Genomic DNA, 18,323 nt, shown 5'->3' on the forward strand with positions numbered 1-18,323 from the left:
AGCAGTAGGGCAGAGCTGGTAGAAGAGAGAGAGTAGTCGGGAGAGAATTGCAATAATCCAAGATCAAGGCCTTGGGGGCTTACAAGGTGATTTCCGTGGAACTGGTAAGAAATGACAGTATCTGGGGGTAAAACTCGGGCATCATCATTTTATTTTGTAAAAAATCTCCCTAGGAGTTTCTGGTGCACAGTGAGGGTTGAGAGTCTATGCTACAGTTTATGAATTTTTACAGGGGTATTTGGAATTTAAGCCACACAGGCTTCTTCCTCATCAGCTTGATTTAGGAGAGAAGAGAAGCATAGTGATAGTAGCAAGTGCTTTTGCATCTGACTGAGGTTCAAATCCGTGCTAGTTATTAGCTGTGTAACCATGAGCTTCAGTTTCTTCATTTTAAAAAGGGAGATAGCTACTTCATAGATATGTTTGTTATGTTGAATGAACCAATGTAGATTAAATGAGCCAGTCTCTGACATACATGTGCTCACAAAGTAGTAGCTTAAAGAAAGATCTAGCCTATCATATTGGTAAAAGTATTTTAAATTGATAATGCTCAGTGTTGATGAGGGTATAGAGGAATAGGTCCCATTGTTGGTGGGAATATAAATGGAGAGCAATTTTCAAATATCTATCAAAATTTCAATCTCCTTAACCCAGTCTGATTCTAGAAATTTTATTTATGAAAACAGTCACACCTATGTACATATACTCAGTGCAGCATCTTGTAATGGCAAACAGTTGGAAACAATTTAAATTACTTCTAGTAAAGGAATAAATTATGATGCATTCCTTTTATGGAATGCTATGAAGTTGTTAAAATTAATGTTGATCTGTCATGGAAAGATTGCCAGTATATATTTTAGCTTTTAAAAAAGCACAAATATTATCGCTGAGAGTATGTACTTAAATCTTCAATGTTTGAATTTTTAACAAGATTATATTTATTTATTTCTTCTTCAAATTTTTATATGAGCCCATATAGAAAAAATATTGATTGACAGTAACTTCATACATAAACAATAATACTTATAAAATTATTAGTATTCATATTTTCTTTAAAGATATTGTATGCCTTGTTATTACAATAACATTGTTTTATATACTATATATCTGGATTTTAAAAAGATATTTAAAGAGCTGTAAATTATTCTAAGATAAATTATAGATGCCTCAAAGATTTCATTTAGGAAATACATATGAAAATTCCGTATGTTCAGCATTTTACTAGATAATATTGAAGATGCAGATATATAACAAATAGTTCCTATCCTTACTTGACTAATAATCAAATGGGTGGGTAAGATGAAAACAGATGAAATAAGTGAAAAAAATACACACACACACACACACACACACACACTCAGTACTCATACTCCTGTGTGTGTGTGTGTGTATATATATATATAGATAAATAAATATATATATATATGTATATCTGTTGATCTGTGCGATGACAAGTGCATGACAGCATGTGCAATAGTATTTTTTGCAATGTTTATAATAGTAAAAAAAAGTTACACAAACCTAACTGACCAGCAATAGGTATTAAATAAGTTGTGGTAAACATAATGGAATATTATATAAAAATGTAAAATATTTAATCTATAGTTATTAACAGGTAAGATCCACAGTCTATTAAGAGAGGGAAAACAAGTTTAATACATAATAAATATATGACGCCTTCTCTGTATAGATGGTAAATACTGGAGTCGTCAAAGAAAGTAAGGAGTGGAATGGATTTAGAGAACATTTTTGATTAGTATTTCCCAAACTTTTTGGACTCAGATTCCTTTTCTTAATAATTTTAAAACAATTTGATCAATTGTGTAGTATATGATAGTGAAATTTAAGTTAAAAGTATTTATATCTATATAGTATTTAAAAATTGCTTCATTAATTTTTGTTCTGTGTTCTTCAGAATCACTGTTGGCTCATAGTGAGTTCCTGGTCTTGACAGTTGGCAAATTGATTTATGGTCCCATAGATAAAGGTCATTCCCTAATCCTGAGAATCTGTGGAAATCCCTTGTAAGGAAAGTAGTATCATAGTTCTGTAAGTCTGTAAATTATAAAATTGTTTTTGACAGTGTTTAGGAATACCATAATTTGTGGCATTTTTAAAGTGTATATTTTATTCTCACTTAGGCCGAATACATCAAGCAATGGTAACATCTTTAAATGAAGATAATGAAAGTGTAACTGTTGAATGGATAGAAAATGGAGATACAAAAGGCAAAGAGGTATGATCACTGGGTTGAATTTTATTTCTAGTCTTATAATCAAGATTCTGAATATGAAACAAAACAGAAAACTGTATAGTTTAATATAGTGCATGTATCCTTTATCATTCTTGAAAAACTTTCAAGTGATTAAAAAATTTCACTGAAAAAAAGGTAGATTCCTCCTGCATATCTTATGTGATTGGACATATAATCAAGACCACAAAGTACTACCTTAAGAGAGATTCTTTTAAATATATGTGGGTTATAATTCTAGATAATTTAATTTTCAAGGTAATAATGTTCCTTAGGCTGAAATTGTTTAACATTTATTCTCTGTGTATAAATTTATTTGAAAATGAAAGGTTAATTGTCCAAATTCACTCTCAAAATATATGCATTTTATAAAACAGATTGACCTGGAGAGCATCTTTTCACTTAACCCTGACCTTGTACCAGATGAAGAAATTGAGCCCGGTCCAGAGACACCCCCACCTCCAGCATCCTCAGCCAAAGTAAACAAAATTGTAAAGGTTAGTGATGCAAATTCAGAGCAGGGTGTGTGTGTATTCTGGTTTGAAATGGGACTGTGAAGAGTATGTTTTAAGTATTTGTTTGCTTTTTTAGAAAAACCTTAATTCTTTCTGCCATCTACATGCGTGTATATACACACATACTTTCAAGGATCGAACAGTTGTCTAATTCACAATTATGACGATCATTAGATAAGATCCTAGAAATTCCATGCCTGATTAGGATTTTTCCTAAGACTAATCATTTCTTAGGAGACATGGTCCAAAACCATTGCTTGCTAGTATTTGTTGAGTGAATACATATGACTTTGATAAAAAAAATATGAGTTTCTTATTCATAATAAATTCCCATTTTAGTAGTCTTTTGAAATTCTGCTATTTACATTTATTTAAAAAAATGGGAAATGACAGATTGTAGTGTAACTATTTCTGTATTATCTGTGAAGAATAATTTATTTATAAATTTTAAAACCATGCTATGCCCCCCTAACAGTTTTATCTTCACAAAAATAAAAGGCACGTGATTTTTATTATTTTAAAAGATAATTCCTCTTCCTCTCTATTGAAATGTTTCTGTGTTAAAACTTTGTATCAGAATACAACTCTTTAAATCAGATAGTCCCTCGCAGTTGTTAAATCTGCAATTCTTTGTGTTCAAAATTCTTACTACATGGACTTCCCTGGTGGCGCAGTGGTTAAGAATTCGCCTGCCAGTGCAGGGGACATGGGTTCGAGCCCTGGTCTGCGAAGATCCCACATGCTGTGGGACAACTAAGCCCTTGTGCCACAACTACTGAGCTTGCGCTCTAGAGCCCGAGAGCCACAACTACTGAGCCCACATGCCACTACTGAAGCCCGCGCACCTAGAGCCCATGCTCTGAAACAAGAGAAGCCACCACAGTGAGAAGCCCACGCACCACAATGAAGAGTAACCCCCGCTCACCGCAACTAGAGAAAGCCCAGGTGCAGCAACGAAGACCCAATGCAGCCAAAAATAAATAAAATAAATTAATCAAAAATTCTTACTACATTGTTGATTTTATCTTCTACAAAGATTAATATGACATGACTTTAGCCCTATAGGAACTCACTATCTTGCAGGGAAGACATACATAAGCATCCACATATAATATGATAGAAACTCAACAATATCAACAAAACATTGTGCTTTTTAAACCATGCATATGACCATAAGACAGATTTTCAATTTATATAAATTCAACATATTGAGTCACTGCTTACAGGTCATTAGTTAGTTACCCCTTGTTAGTGGACTGTTTTTCACACTTGGCTTCACAACCTTGAAGGATCTTCATAGTTTATCCTTCTTGGAATGTCATTAGCAACCTTTGGTGTGCATTAGAATCACCTGGAAATTTTTTAGAATATATTGATTCCTAGACCCACTGGCAGAGATTCAGTTTTATTTTATCTAAATTGTGGCCCTGGGATTTCCCTGGTGGCGCAGTGGTTAAGAATCCACCTGCCAATGCAGGGGACACGGGTTCGAGCCCTGGTCTGGGAAGATCCCACGTGCCGCGGAGCAGCTAAGCCCATGCGCCACAGCTACTGAGCCTACGCTCTAGAGCCCATGAGCCACAACTACTGAGCCCGTGTGCCACAACTACTGAAGCCCGCGTGCCTAGAGCCCATGCTGTACAACAAGAGAAGCCACCACAATGAGAAGCCCATGCACTGCAGCGAAGAGTAGCCCCCGCTCTCCGCAACTAGAGAAAGCTCGCCCGTGCACAGCAATGAAGACCCAATGCAGCCATAAAATAAATAGATAGATAGATAGACTTAAAAAAAAAAAAAGGGTGGCCCTAGCATCAACATCCTTTTAACAGTACCCATCTGATTTGAATGTGCAGTTAGCATTGAGACCCACGGCATTATTTGATAGCTTTTTTTTTAGGTGAATAAAATAAAGTCTTGGTAAATAAATAATAGGACCAAAAACTTGCTGCCCTATCTATGCAGTGTTGAAGTCTTTGAAAGTCTAATGAAACCTTTTAGTAAAAACAGACAGTGTGCATTTCATAGTATTTTGATGTTTCAGTTTAACAATGGGCTGTAAGTTGTCTAAAACTAGTATTTTGTTATTTACCCCTGACATCCAGAGATGAAATGTATTACATGATTTTGGCAGGATAGCATGATGATTAAAAAACACACACTTTAATGAAATTACTTAATCCTTCTTTGCTTCACTTTCCTCATCTGTGAAACCAGAATAGCAATAATAATGATGTCATAGGGTTGTTGTGAAGATTAAATGGATTAATACATATAAGGTCCTTAGAACAGTGCCTGGCTCGTTTTCATTCCTGAATATTTTGGGGCAGTGGCGGGATACTCATATAAAAAAAACTTGAATATTGATGGCATTAGTGGTAGTTTATCAGAAGATAATTTTAGTTTTTCGTCATTTTTTCCCTTTTTTCATTTAGTTTTATATTATTGTATGTCTACCTACTTATGTTTAATTAAAGGAAGCTGAGGCCACGTTAGGATGAAGGGGAAGGAGGAGAAGTGCTTAAACATCCCCCCACCCTGCCTCAGTGGATCTTGCCCAGGATGGCAGCAGTTTCGGGGGTGTGTGGGGGGGAGTGACTGGGCGGTGCCAGTGCAGGAGACGATGCCATTTCCAGTTACAACGCAGGGATTACCACAGACACAGCCGCCACAGAAGCACTGTGGCATTACCTCTCCCATCAGCTTAGCAGCCCCCAAGGAGACTGACTCCCTGCTTACACGGAAACTGAGACTCTGAAGCCCTCTGGCATTTTTGAAGAGGAAGAGGAACTTTCTTTTTGAAGAGGAAGAGGACTTTAATTTGGGGAAAATTAAATAACCTGGTAAAAGAGTGGATATGAGAAATCAGTGAAAGCAAGACTCTTCCACAATCTGTAATTGAAAAGGTTGGTGGAAAAAGTTTTACATTTGGATCTTATAGATTAGGAGTATATACAGAAGGTGCCGATATTGATGTGTTGTGTGTTGCACCAAGACATGTTGATCAAAGTGACTTTTTCACCTCATTCTATGATAAATTGAAATTACAGGAAGAAGTAAAAGATTTAAGAGCTGTTGAAGAGGCATTTGTACCAGTTATCAAACTGTGTTTTGATGGGATAGAGATTGATATTTTGTTTGCAAGATTAGCACTGCAGACTATTCCAGAAGACTTGGACTTAAGAGATGACAGTCTGCTTAAAAATTTAGATATAAGATGCACAGGAAGTCTTAACGGTTGCAGGGTAACTGATGAAATTTTACATCTAGTACCAAACATTGACAACTTCAGGTTAACCCTGAGAGCTATCAAACTGTGGGCCAAACGCCACAACATCTATTCCAATATATTAGGTTTCCTCGGTGGTGTTTCCTGGGCTATGCTAGTAGCAAGAACTTGCCAGCTTTATCCAAATGCAGTAGCATCAACTCTTGTACATAAATTTTTCTTGGTATTTTCTCAATGGGAATGGCCAAATCCAGTCCTATTGAAACAGCCTGAAGAATGCAATCTTAATTTGCCGGTATGGGATCCAAGGGTAAACCCCAGTGATAGGTACCATCTTATGCCTATAATTACACTACCATACCCACAACAGAACTCCACGTACAATGTGTCCGTTTCAACATGGATGGTCATGGTTGAGGAATTTAAACAAGGTCTTGCTATCACAGATGAAATTTTGCTGAGTAAGGCAGAGTGGTCCAAACTTTTTGAAGCTCCAACTTCTTTCAAAAGAACAAGCATTATATTGTACTTTAGGAAGTGCACCAACTGAAAAACAGTGCCTAAAATGGGTGGGCTTGGTGGAATCAAAAATCCGAATCCTGGTTGGAAGTTTGGAGAAGAATGAATTTATTACACTGGCTCATGTGAATCCCCAGACATTTCCAGCACCCAAAGAAAATCCTGACAAGAATTTTGCACAATGTGGGTGATTGGGTTAATGTTTAAAAAAACAGAAAACTCTGAAAATCTCAGTGTTGGTCTCACCTACGATATTCAGTCTTTATAGGCAAGCAATAAACAGCAAGATGTTTGAGGTGGACATGAAAATTGCTGCAGTGCATGTAAGAAGAAAGCAACTCCATCAACTACTGCCTAATCATGTGCTTCAGAAAAAGAAAAAGTGTTCAACAAAAGGTGTCAGGTTGACACCTCTGAATGGCAGCAGCCTCGACTTGTCTATGGACAGTGATAACAGCACGTCTCTGCCTTCACCTACCAGTGCTGTGAAGGCCAGTCCATTGAACAGTTCTGGCAGTTCTCAGGGCAGCAACAGTCCTGCTCCAGCTGTAACAGCAGCATCTGTGACCAGCATACAGGCTACTGAAGTTTCTGTGCCACAGGTAAATTCCAGTGAAGGCTCAGGGGGTACATCGAGTGAAAGCATTCCTCAGACTGCCACACAACCAGCCATTTCATCACCACCAAAGCCTACGGTCTCCAGAGTTGTTTCTTCAACACGTCTGGTAAACCCACCACCAAGACCTTCAGGAAATGCAGCAACAAAGACACCTAATCCTATAGTAGGAGTCAAGAGGACATTCTCACCTCATAAAGAAGAGAGTCCCAAGAAAACCAAAACAGAAGAGGATGAGACAAGTGAAGATGCTGTTTTGCTTTGAGTGGAAATGATAAAACAGAAACAAAGGAACAACTTGATACAGAGACAAGTACAACTCAATCAGAAACCATTCAGAGTGGGCTTCCCTGGTGGCGCAGTGGTTAAGCATCTGCCTGCCAATTCAGGGGGCACCGGTTCGAGCCCTGATCCGGGAAGATCCCACATGCGCAGAGCAGCTAAGCCCGTGTGCCACAACTACTGAGCCTGTGCTCTAGAGCCCGCGAGCCACAACTACTGAAGCCTGTGCGCCTAGAGCCCATGTTCCACAACAAGAGAAGCCACCGCAATGAGAAGCCCACGCACCGCAATGAAGAGTAGCCCCCGCTCACTGCAACTAGAGAAAGCCTGTGCACAGCAACAAAGACCCAACGCAGCCAAAAATAAAAAATAAATAAATTTATAAAAAAAAAAAAAAAAAAAGGAAACCATTCAGACAGTGGCTTCTCTGTTGGCCTCTCAGAAAACATCCAGTACAGACCTTTCTGATATCCCTGCTCTCCCTGCAAATCCTATTCCTATTATCAGGAATTCAGTAAAACTGAGATTGAATTGGTAAAAACAACATCAGGGGTCCATAAACAATATCTGCCAACTCAACCTGTTGTCTTCAAATGCTAAAAAAGGAGAATGGAGGGTACAAGACCAGACATGATTGAAAATGGATTTAGGTTTTTTTTGTGACCTCCCTTACTGGGCTAATCAGCACTTGATCAGAAGTCCAGTTTAGTATGTGAAGCCAGGAGTACTGTGATTATTGTGTTAGCAACAGTTGCATTAACTATTTCAAAAAATTACTGCCTTTAAAAAAAAAAAAGCAAAAAACCTCAAGCTGTATTGGTATTCATAATTGACATCTGGACTGGGTTTATGTTTGCTGCATTGTTTGGAAAATTTGCAGTACAAGCTGGCATAAGAATTCCTTATTCTGATTATGCACTTTCATGTATTTTCTTTTTATTAGAAAGTAGAACTAATTTTAGATTTTCAGCTTGATAGATTTTCATTTTTTCCTGAAGAATTTCCTTTACCATTAGTTTTCAGATTGGATGCCATTGTGCAGTGGTGTACTGTTGTACCTCAAAGAAAGGATAAGGATACATCTAGTTCAGTCCCTATGAGGTAGCTGTAACCTTTAAAAATGAACTGTCAACTCTAGGGTATATATTTGACATTGAAAGAATAATTAGGAGATAGTTCATTTTGATGGGGTCATGATTAAGAAATGCTATATTGGTTTTATTTGTAGAATTGTTCGGAGTGCATACAAATCAGTGATCAGCCAGCGAACATTTTTCTTTGAGCTCGTTAAAGCCCCACATTCTTTCGCCTTCAGTATCTTGTCTTTGAAACAAAGGTTTTGCTCCCTCCCTGTTCTTTTTCTTTTCCCCTTTTTGCTTGTATGCATAAGGTAGGACTTCTTTCATAAAAAACAAAATGCCAGTATTTTCTTAAGCCATGATGTGAAACCAGTGACCACATGGCACAGAACACTAAATTTTGGTCCCATGGCTGAAATTTTAGGGTGACTAAAAATAATGCCTGTGAAACATGATATCTATCTTGGATGGCCACTTGATCTCTAAATATGAGGAATTTTGTACACTCCACAGAACTCCTGTCTATAGTAAAGTTGATTTTCAATTTGAAACATGTGGGCAAAAAGGCATTTTCTCCAAGAATTTTAAACAAATTTTTATTTTTAAATGGTTGACTAAAATTTGTTAGTAAATTTTACATGTAGAAACATTTAAAAATCATTTCTAGCAAGCACTTGACATCTAGTCAGCTCGCTACTCCTTTTTTCATTTTGTTTTATCCTATCAATAAATAATTCCACATAAGTAAGCAGCAGAGCATTCATCTTTACAGAATATGAGGGATGCCAGATGTTAAGCTTAGTTATTCTTTCTTAATCTGGACAAAGCAAACCTAACAGATTTTTCTGGTGAGCATGTTTATGAATCCTCCATTGTGCTCCGTTCTATCACACGTGCATTTTTCATGTTAAACTGCAATTACTTAAACTCTTCCCCATCCTTCTAAATTTTCCAAAGTTGGAGTGTAGTCTTTTCCCCCTTAGACTATGCATTAATTGCGGCTTTCTTTTCACCATACTTTGTAACGTCTAGTATATAGTACTTCTACGTCCCACATCTTTGCTCTGCACAGTCACCTTGCCCTTCCTCCTACCACCTAAGAAGAAAAGATGGTCAGACTAACAGGTGAAGTCTACAAGGTGTCTGTGTGTTCTGTGTAGCTTCAGAGTTAGATTGAAATTGCCAGGTACAGATTTAGTCTTGTCATTTTGTTTACACATTGGGGAAAAAGAATTCAGTTTATTAAACATTTCATGTAACTGCACCCAAGTTTTGCCAAGCTGGGAACTTGGACCTTTTCTGTGTAGTGACTTTTTAATTCTAGTTTTCATAACTTGGAGATCAGACTGTTGCTTTCGCATAATGTACGTAGTGTCTCGTGACTGGAGTTTGCTTTGTTTTATAGTATCTGTACTCCTTGTATTTTTCAAGAGCTATTTTGTGAGCAGATGATGTATTTCTCCATTGAAACTACAATAAAAAAAAAAAACAGCAAAAAAATAGATAAATAAAAATAAAGGAAGCTGATTATGATAGACATATATATGAGGAGTAAAGAGAGAAAGTAAAATGAACATTTTCTCTTTTATAGAATCGACGGACTGTGGCTTCTATTAAGAATGATCCTCCTCCAAGAGATAATAGAGGTAAAAATTTACCTATTAATTTTGCCTATTGCCCTGACAAGGTAAATCAAAAGTAAATATTACCCTTGACATTATTATTCATTTAAACTTTACATGGCTAATTTTAAGATTGATATCATCTTGATTTCCCAACACAATAATGTCAGTGGAATAAAGAAAATGATTTATAAAGGTATGTGATGAATGTGAAACTCCATGATACATGCCATTTTGAGGTGTCTTATTTACCCAATAATTTTTCAGATTTGAGGAGAGTATTATGAGAAAGAAACGAATGGGGAAGTAGTCGGTTAATTGATTTCACAAGGGTAAATTTAATCATTGTGACATTTTTACATTATTTTCTGGCTTACAAACTTTCAAAAAGTGTCATGGGTAACTTTGAAGACAAGTCGAACCGGTATCAATTGCAGTTAATTTCAGGTCTCTCATATGTTTTCAGCTAGGTGATATAAAGCACAGTTAATTTCTTTTCTACTGTTCAGAATGGTCAGCAGTTCAGAATGGTCCTTTCTCATAGGGATGTTTCCTCTGTATGTATGGATGGTGAGGCAGGACAGGTGTAGGTATTGGAGGAAAGATTGGAGGTAGAGGGAAAGCCCTGCACTTTCAGCACTATTCTTTGAGTCTTGTGAAAATTTATATTTCTTTGTAAAATGTGATATTTATATTTAACTTAATATTGCTTTTTCCACTTTTGTAACATCCACAGTGGGAAATTCTCTGTTGAGGATTTGCATATTTGACAAGCAAAGAGTGGGATTTAGAACAAAAGGAGGGTTGAAGGACTTTTACGTTTTTACTTGCTGTATTTCTGAATTGTGTAAGTTTTTCAAAATGAGAATGTGTATAAAATCTGTATTTTGCACACTTACTTTTTAAAAATTATTATTTAAAATCAAGCTTGGCTTTGGTTTTTATAAATTATTCAGATTGAGTTTTGTTTATTGAACAGAATTGATTATTACGTATATTTTAAAATTTTGTTTCACTTTCAGTGGTTGGTTCTGCACGTGCACGGCCTAGTCAACTTCCTGAACAGTCTTCCTCTGCACAACAGAATGGTAGTGTTTCAGATATATCTCCAGTTCAAGCTGCAAAAAAGGAATTTGGACCCCCTTGTATGTAAATCATGTATCAAGGATTCAGTCATTTTAGGCATACATGTATTTTCTCTTGGTCAACTTTATAAGTCCCCAAATTGCAAACTTAATTGCAGATTTTATTTTTACCATTGTGGAAAATTTTTTTTGTTGTTAGTTTAGTCTGTTAATTGGGTTTTTAAATGTATGTTTTGGAGGAAACAATTTATAAATATAAAACTATAACAATGTTTCAGTTGCTTTGAATTTAAAATTATGGCCAGATAATTTTGACAGATGTTATAAAAGAAATTCTTATGCTTCTTGATCCTTTCCAATTCAAAGATCTTTGATTCTAAACCAAGAGATGACATGTATCAATATGTCAGAGTCATTTTTCATGACTCTTATTTGTATATTGTCCTGTTCCTAGCTTTGTTAAAGCAGCTCATAAGTAAAGTTCACATATTTGTCATAGGCATGTTTTGTCACTGTGTACCTTTTTTTGGTGTGTGTGGTAAAATTTCATACATAAAATTTTTGTGTATAAGTATGGTACTCTAAAAAGAAAACTAGGCTTCTACAGCTCATCTGTTTCTTCCAGCACGTAGAAAATCTAATTGTGTGAAAGAAGTAGAGAAATTGCAAGAAAAACGGGAAAAAAGGAGACTACAACAGCAAGAACTTAGAGAAAAAAGAGCCCAGGTTTGTAACAGAAACATATTTTGTTTATGCACCAACCAAAGATTAGACTGTGTCAGTGAAAGTGATTGACTTATGAAAAAATAATTGAGGCATTCATTTAAAGATTTCAATATAGTTCCTTAAATTGATATTGAGGAATAATATAAACTCTTGGGGAAATAAGTTATCATAACAGATTTTTTACTACATAAACCTTTCAAGTTTTAGTGGGTACGTGTTAGTCCGAAAGCTTGTTCCTTTTTGAATAGTAAGCCATTGTGTTACGGAATTCTAATGGATGTATAACATCGAGAATAATAGGATTTTGGCTTTTTAAAAAGGACTAAAAGTACATTCAGAAAAACATCAAGTTAAGGTATATGGTTATACTATCCATTTTTTTGTTTTTCCATGGTTAATAAGTTCAGCATATCACAATGAAAGGGTGGAAATTCGTTGTGTGTTGATTTATACTAGATGTTGAGAGTATCTCTGATGTGCCCCTCTTCTCACATTTCCTTTAGATAGTAGCAAAACTTTACTAGCAATGGAAAAGTTACATAGAAGACTGGTCTTTTATCTCTCTACAGGTCTTCACATATTAGAAATTCTGCTCTTGTACAAATAATTCCTGCATTGTGCTTGTATTGTATCTATTATATTCTCAGAACTTGTTTCCTGTAATAAAATATCAGGATTGTTTCCTTATTTAGGAGTATGTTCAAATGCCCTTAATCATAAAGATGTTGTGTTGTGGAATTGTGGAATCAGTATAATATTCAACCTGAATAAATCAACTTATATCTGAAAGTGACCTGAGAATGACCAGTTGGGTTTTGAAATGAATAATGCTTGTATCTACTGATACTTAGTACAGATGCCACCTGGTGTTTCCTGTGGGTACTTCATAATATTTTTACATCTCTTTGTGACCTCTTCTTTACATTCTGCTTCTCAGTTGACATAGTTGGTGTTATTTCCCAAAAGGTTAATTGAAAGTATGTTACATTAACAGTTTTGAAATTTCGTTGTACTCAAAGCAAGTCTGCATATAGTATATGGGGAAAAGAACCTGACCTAAAATGTTTAATAATTTATACTCATAGCTAGGAGAGGCTGTTAACTGTTGCTATTTGTATCTTAATCTGAATTTTCTCAGTTTTGAAGCAAAAAAGTAAATTGTAGTTAGCATGCAGTGATTTGAATTTTAAAGATTTAAAAAATTATCTTGGCTTTGGATTCCTTTAAATTCTATGTCCTATTGATTTGGGGCTGTATTATACCATGCCTTAGTTTTTTTTAGAGAGTCAGTAATAATAGGAAGTGAACATAGATGAATCCATAGTTCTACTTTGCTGAAACACTGAATTAGGAATTGGGAAGAAGAATCTGATTAAATGCATTTTTCTAAGAATTTCAGCTTTTCTAGAGTTCTTTATTGATGTTTAGCATGAGCACTGTTTTTGTTTTGCTCAATTTTCTAGGATAATTAAGGTATACGTATAACATATTTGAAATAGGTCAAAGGTGGCTTTAATAAGGAGTATTTGGTTTGGAGTTAACAGAATGCATGTTGACTAACAGAATTGTGTTTTTAATATGAAAGTGATTCCTAGGCATACTATTAATCTTGAACTCTGAAACTATATCACATCTCAGGTTTGAGTTTGGGCTTGGCTGTTACAAATGACAAAACCTATTTAATTTTAATTTTCCAACCATATATAACATAAACGCAACAAATACTACAGTATTGTAATTATAATAAATGATGAATTCTCTGTCTTCTTACAGGATGTTGATGCTACAAACCCAAATTATGAAATTATGTGTATGATCAGAGACTTTAGAGGAAGTTTGGATTATAGACCATTAACAACAGCAGATCCTGTAAGATTCTTTGTAAACAGTTGCTCTGGAACTTTTTATGCTGTAAATAAAAACATGTTTGATACCCCCTAAGTTAATACTGGATTTAGCTCTGTAATTTTTTCTCTCTTTATGGGTACTCCTTCTCCATATTTTGAGAAGATCAAGATACCATTGGGAATTCCCTGGCGGTCCAGTGGTTAGGACTCTGAGCTCTTACCGCCAAAGGCTCGGGTTCAGTCGCTGGTCTGGGAACTAAGATCCCACAAGCCACATGATGCATCCGAAGAAAGAAAGAAAGAAAGAAAGAAACCACCCACACTTACCCTTATTTTCTCATTATTTCCGTAATTTGATATGTTAGACATGCTTCTCACAAAGATAATCCACTTCAAAGCAAAGCCTCTGTGTCCTTGGTAGGACAGAGCAACAGTCAAGGATGATGTCAGAAGACCCAGTTTCCTTCCTGACCGTCACTTATACTTTTATCTCAATTCCAAGTTTGTTTCCTCTTGCCTTGGGCTGTAGATCCCACCATCATTCCAACTTACTACTAATTAATTTGTTATTTTTAAATAATTGTTACTCTGGCTTTTAACAATAAGTGATGGTTGTTGAGGACTGCTGTAAACCAGAAATCTAGTGCTTGAAGAATGTTCTGCTGTCTTATGCAACTCCTTTCCTATTGAAGAATGGGAATTTGTTGGACAGGGAATACTTTTGTGAGTAATTTGTATTTATGAAAAATAATCCATCTGATTATTAATAATAATTAATAATCCTAGTGTATACAGAATACATTATAGAATGTAATGCCTGTGTTAAGGCAGGTGTACTACATACGATTTAATAGAGTAGTTCATAACATTTGCATCTCATATATTTTACTCCTTGCTACCCTTTCATTTGTTTAACCTGCATCTGAGCTCATACTTTATGACAGTGACGGGAAAACTTTTTCTGAAAAGGGCCTGATATTTTTGGCTTCGAACCATATGGTCTTTGTTACAACTACTCAATTCTGCCTTTGTAGTATGAAAAGCAGCCATAGACAATACATAAATGAATAGGTATGGCTGTTTCAGTAAAACTTCACAAAAGTGGGTAATGGCTTGGATTAGGCTTTCAGGCTGTACTTTGCCCATTCCTGCTTTATATTAAATATCATAAGAAGGCAAGTATTGGGAACATTAATTTTATGAAAAAATATTAATGTCTAAGAATTGGCATATTATAAAATTATTCAAATTATTTTGGCCAGTAATCTTCTGAGAACTGTGTTTCTTGTCTACAGCTAGTTATCTTTGCCAACAATTTTCCCTATAATCTATCTGAAAATATGCCACTTGGTAGGAAATTTTACTTTTGTTGTATACAGCACATCTTGAAGTGAATAAGGTAGCTTATTAACGTGAACCTATTTCTACTAAGAGTGGTAGTGTCCTCTACAAAGTTATTTCCTAGTGGTTTACCAAATGACAAAATAAGCGAGTTTCCATTATAAGAATTTTTGAAATAATTGTGTCTGATGACTATTAAAATTTCTGCAAGCTAATTTGTTTTTTAAGCTTACTTATCCTATTTATGCTATGCATAAATTTCTAAAACCGCGGGAGGAAATATTGCATAATTAACTTTTCAGTGTTTTATATACCACTGATAATCACTGGAAAAAAATATTTTATTTCTAGATTGATGAACATAGGATATGTGTTTGTGTAAGAAAACGACCACTCAATAAAAAAGGTATGCTTATTGAGCTCTAATCAAGGATTGATTTTTGACCTGTTTGCAGTTTATTTTGTTAATAGCAGAAATCAAATTGGTTTGGAAGAGTTAAACGTAAATCATTTCATTTGTACATAACCATTATGCAGATTTCTATGGTTAGGTCTGTTGATGTGTTACTGCTCTAAGAATCTTTGCCATTCCTGGCTTTACAGAAATCTTGATTTTTCTTTTTTTTTTTTTACTTTGTTGTTGAAATATTCTGTTTACTTGAATGGCGTATTTATGGGATATTTATATTTACAGGACTTACTGCTTTTATCGAAATTCTTACTACTTAAAATAATTTTTGTGCATTAATTCAAATACTGTGAAAATTACTGGGCACTGATTTTCATTTATTCTTTTAGAAACTCAAATGAAAGATCTTGATGTAATCACAATCCCTAGTAAAGATGTTGTGATGGTACATGAACCAAAACAAAAAGTAGATTTAACAAGGTACCTAGAAAACCAAACATTTCGTTTTGATTATGCCTTTGATGACTCTGCTCCTAATGAAATGGTTTACAGGTAGGTAAATTTGTTTTAAATCAGAATTTTGTTCTTATACTGTGTGTTCACCACCACCACTGAAACTTACGTTGATCTTGGCATATCTCTCCAGAGGTGTAATATCCTTTTCTTTCCCCCTGAGTTTAAACAAATAAGAATATTTAATAAACACGATAATGAATTTTAACACTTGTTTTCTTTAATGCTCCCCAAATCAGTTTTCATTAATGATTAACTTATACACTATATAACACACCATATGTATGGATAAGAAATTTCTAGAAAACATTTTCTGTACCTCTAGAGATAGGATGTGGCTATTTTTTGCTTTTTGATCTCTGCAGTAGTGAAGAAATTTGAAATAACTGTTACACATCAGTCACTTATTTGTCTAAATCTTTATTTAGCACGTATGGCCACTTAAGGAAAAAAAAGTTCTGTAAATCTACTTGCATTTCCCTAGTTTTATCATCTCTAAGCTTTGGAATAGTTTTAGTACATGAAATTCTTGTATGTTCACATGTTCAACTTACAAACAACTCAAACTTACATGTATTGTGCATTGATATCCCACATTTTTATCCAAATTTAGATTTTTATACATAGTTTGTAAACATTTACTTCTCATTATTTAACAGGTCAGTTTTAGCAGCATTGTTGTTTCAGTCTATATTAAATTGTCTCGGCAGTTACTTGAATGCTATGTTTCATTGCCCTTTTATTTTATAAATTTGACTGGAAAACAGAAAGTTAAAGGGTTAATAAGAATCCTAAGAATTGAAGATGTTATAAATGAGATAAGACCAACTCCACTGGTCTTAAGCCAGTAAACTGGGAGTTCAGCTGTAAAGAAAGAGGACAAAACTAAAGAACATGTGAATGCTAGATAGAGGTATTGTGAAAAATTTGTTTTAAAAGGGAATTATAATTATAAATTGTGTATTTTTTACCTTTTTGAGAACTGAGTCCTGTCCTCCCCCCTCACTCCCTTCTCTGCTTCCACTCCTGACTCATAAAATATGTCTGTCTGACTTTTATAATCATTTTCAAGAAATCACTATAAATAAAAGTATGTTTCTGTGTATGTGCTAGATTTAGTAAACATTTTGTGTTTCACCCTGTATTTATGCTTCTTAATTTTACCAATATTGATTCTCTCCCCTTTCTCTTATCCTTAACTTTTATGGATTGAGAAGTTAGGCTTTTTTTTTTGTCTGATCACTCTTCAGACTCATTTCCAGTTCTTTCTGATTAGAACTTTTTTCTGCATCTTTTGTTCTGTACTTTCTACAGTTGTGCCTTTAAAAAAAAAAAATCAATAGAGCTGTATAAAGTGTTCTACATATATTCTTTTGAAGCCTGTGCAAAAAGTAGATTTGTTTTCTATCATGCTTTTAGGGCTCTGCTCAATGAAGTATTTTTTTGTCCCTCCCTACCTTTTTATTTTAACTCCAGCAATGATTATACCAATACATAATATTTGGGCATCCTTTTCCTGAATCAAGACTATCAACTCAGAATTCATTGTCTTATAAGCATAACTTATATTTACTTACTCACATTCAAGGAAATTTTACCACTTTTATACTTGTTTAGATAATGTTTTTGTACTTTTTTTCCCCTCTAGCTTTTCTGTATTGAGATTACCACTCTTGATTCTGTTTCTCTTGAAACCTTTGATACTTTTTTTGGGTTGGGTTGGGGTTTTTAGTTTTGGTTTTAGTTTTCAGATCTGTCCTACTTGTCTGGCTGCTATTACCATATTTTGTTGTTATTTTTTAAAACTTTCCTACTGTCTTCTATATATTATGTCTTTAGCTCAGTTACTATCAGGTTTTTTTTCCCTGTCCATTATTATTGTGGCCATTGTCTATTTTGGAATTATTGCTTGAAAATATGCTTTAAAGAGCTTTAAGCAATTCTAGGACATGGATATTTAAAATTTTAAATCAGTGGGGTCAGTTGTGGCCTCGCAGTTGATCCCACTGATTTGTTAAAAATCTTGTTGTAAGATTTGCTTATAATAACACTTGATATTAGTTTTATTGCTTATTTGTTTAATTTAAATATTAACTGTATGTTCTGACTGGTGCATTTTATTTGTAAGGTTTACAGCTAGACCACTAGTGGAAACTATATTTGAAAGGGGAATGGCTACATGCTTTGCTTATGGGCAGACTGGAAGTGGAAAGACTCATGTAAGTAATTCATTACAGTTACATCCTGGTATGAAGCCAGTTTATTTTCCTTATGTCTTAATTCTAAGACCTA

General features: G+C 34.8%; 1 protein-coding gene and 1 pseudogene across 7 annotated transcripts in view; both read left to right on the forward strand.

Moving 5' to 3' along the window:
* Positions 1–18,323, forward strand: part of KIF2A (kinesin family member 2A) — a 68,459-nt gene that overhangs the window by 30,148 nt on the left and 19,988 nt on the right. For 2 of the 7 annotated variants that reach the window (XM_036845886.1, XM_036845889.1), the window contains exons 2-11: positions 1,916–1,933; positions 2,142–2,236; positions 2,629–2,748; positions 10,080–10,134; positions 11,133–11,255; positions 11,821–11,921; positions 13,695–13,790; positions 15,461–15,515; positions 15,908–16,070; positions 18,160–18,250. In XM_036845886.1, the coding sequence (XP_036701781.1) occupies positions 1,916–1,933; positions 2,142–2,236; positions 2,629–2,748; positions 10,080–10,134; positions 11,133–11,255; positions 11,821–11,921; positions 13,695–13,790; positions 15,461–15,515; positions 15,908–16,070; positions 18,160–18,250 (917 nt within the window). Of the gene's footprint in view, positions 1–1,915; positions 1,934–2,141; positions 2,237–2,628; positions 2,749–10,079; positions 10,135–10,489; positions 10,535–11,132; positions 11,256–11,820; positions 11,922–13,694; positions 13,791–15,460; positions 15,516–15,907; positions 16,071–18,159; positions 18,251–18,323 lie in introns of all 7 variants that reach the window. The other 5 variants (XM_036845887.1, XM_036845890.1, XM_036845888.1 and 2 more) reach the window with 4 other exon arrangements.
* LOC118891964 lies at positions 5,369–8,285 on the forward strand (annotated as a pseudogene).

Source organism: Balaenoptera musculus, chromosome 3, assembly GCF_009873245.2.
Source record: "Balaenoptera musculus isolate JJ_BM4_2016_0621 chromosome 3, mBalMus1.pri.v3, whole genome shotgun sequence".
Taxonomy (NCBI): Eukaryota; Metazoa; Chordata; class Mammalia; order Artiodactyla; family Balaenopteridae; genus Balaenoptera; species Balaenoptera musculus.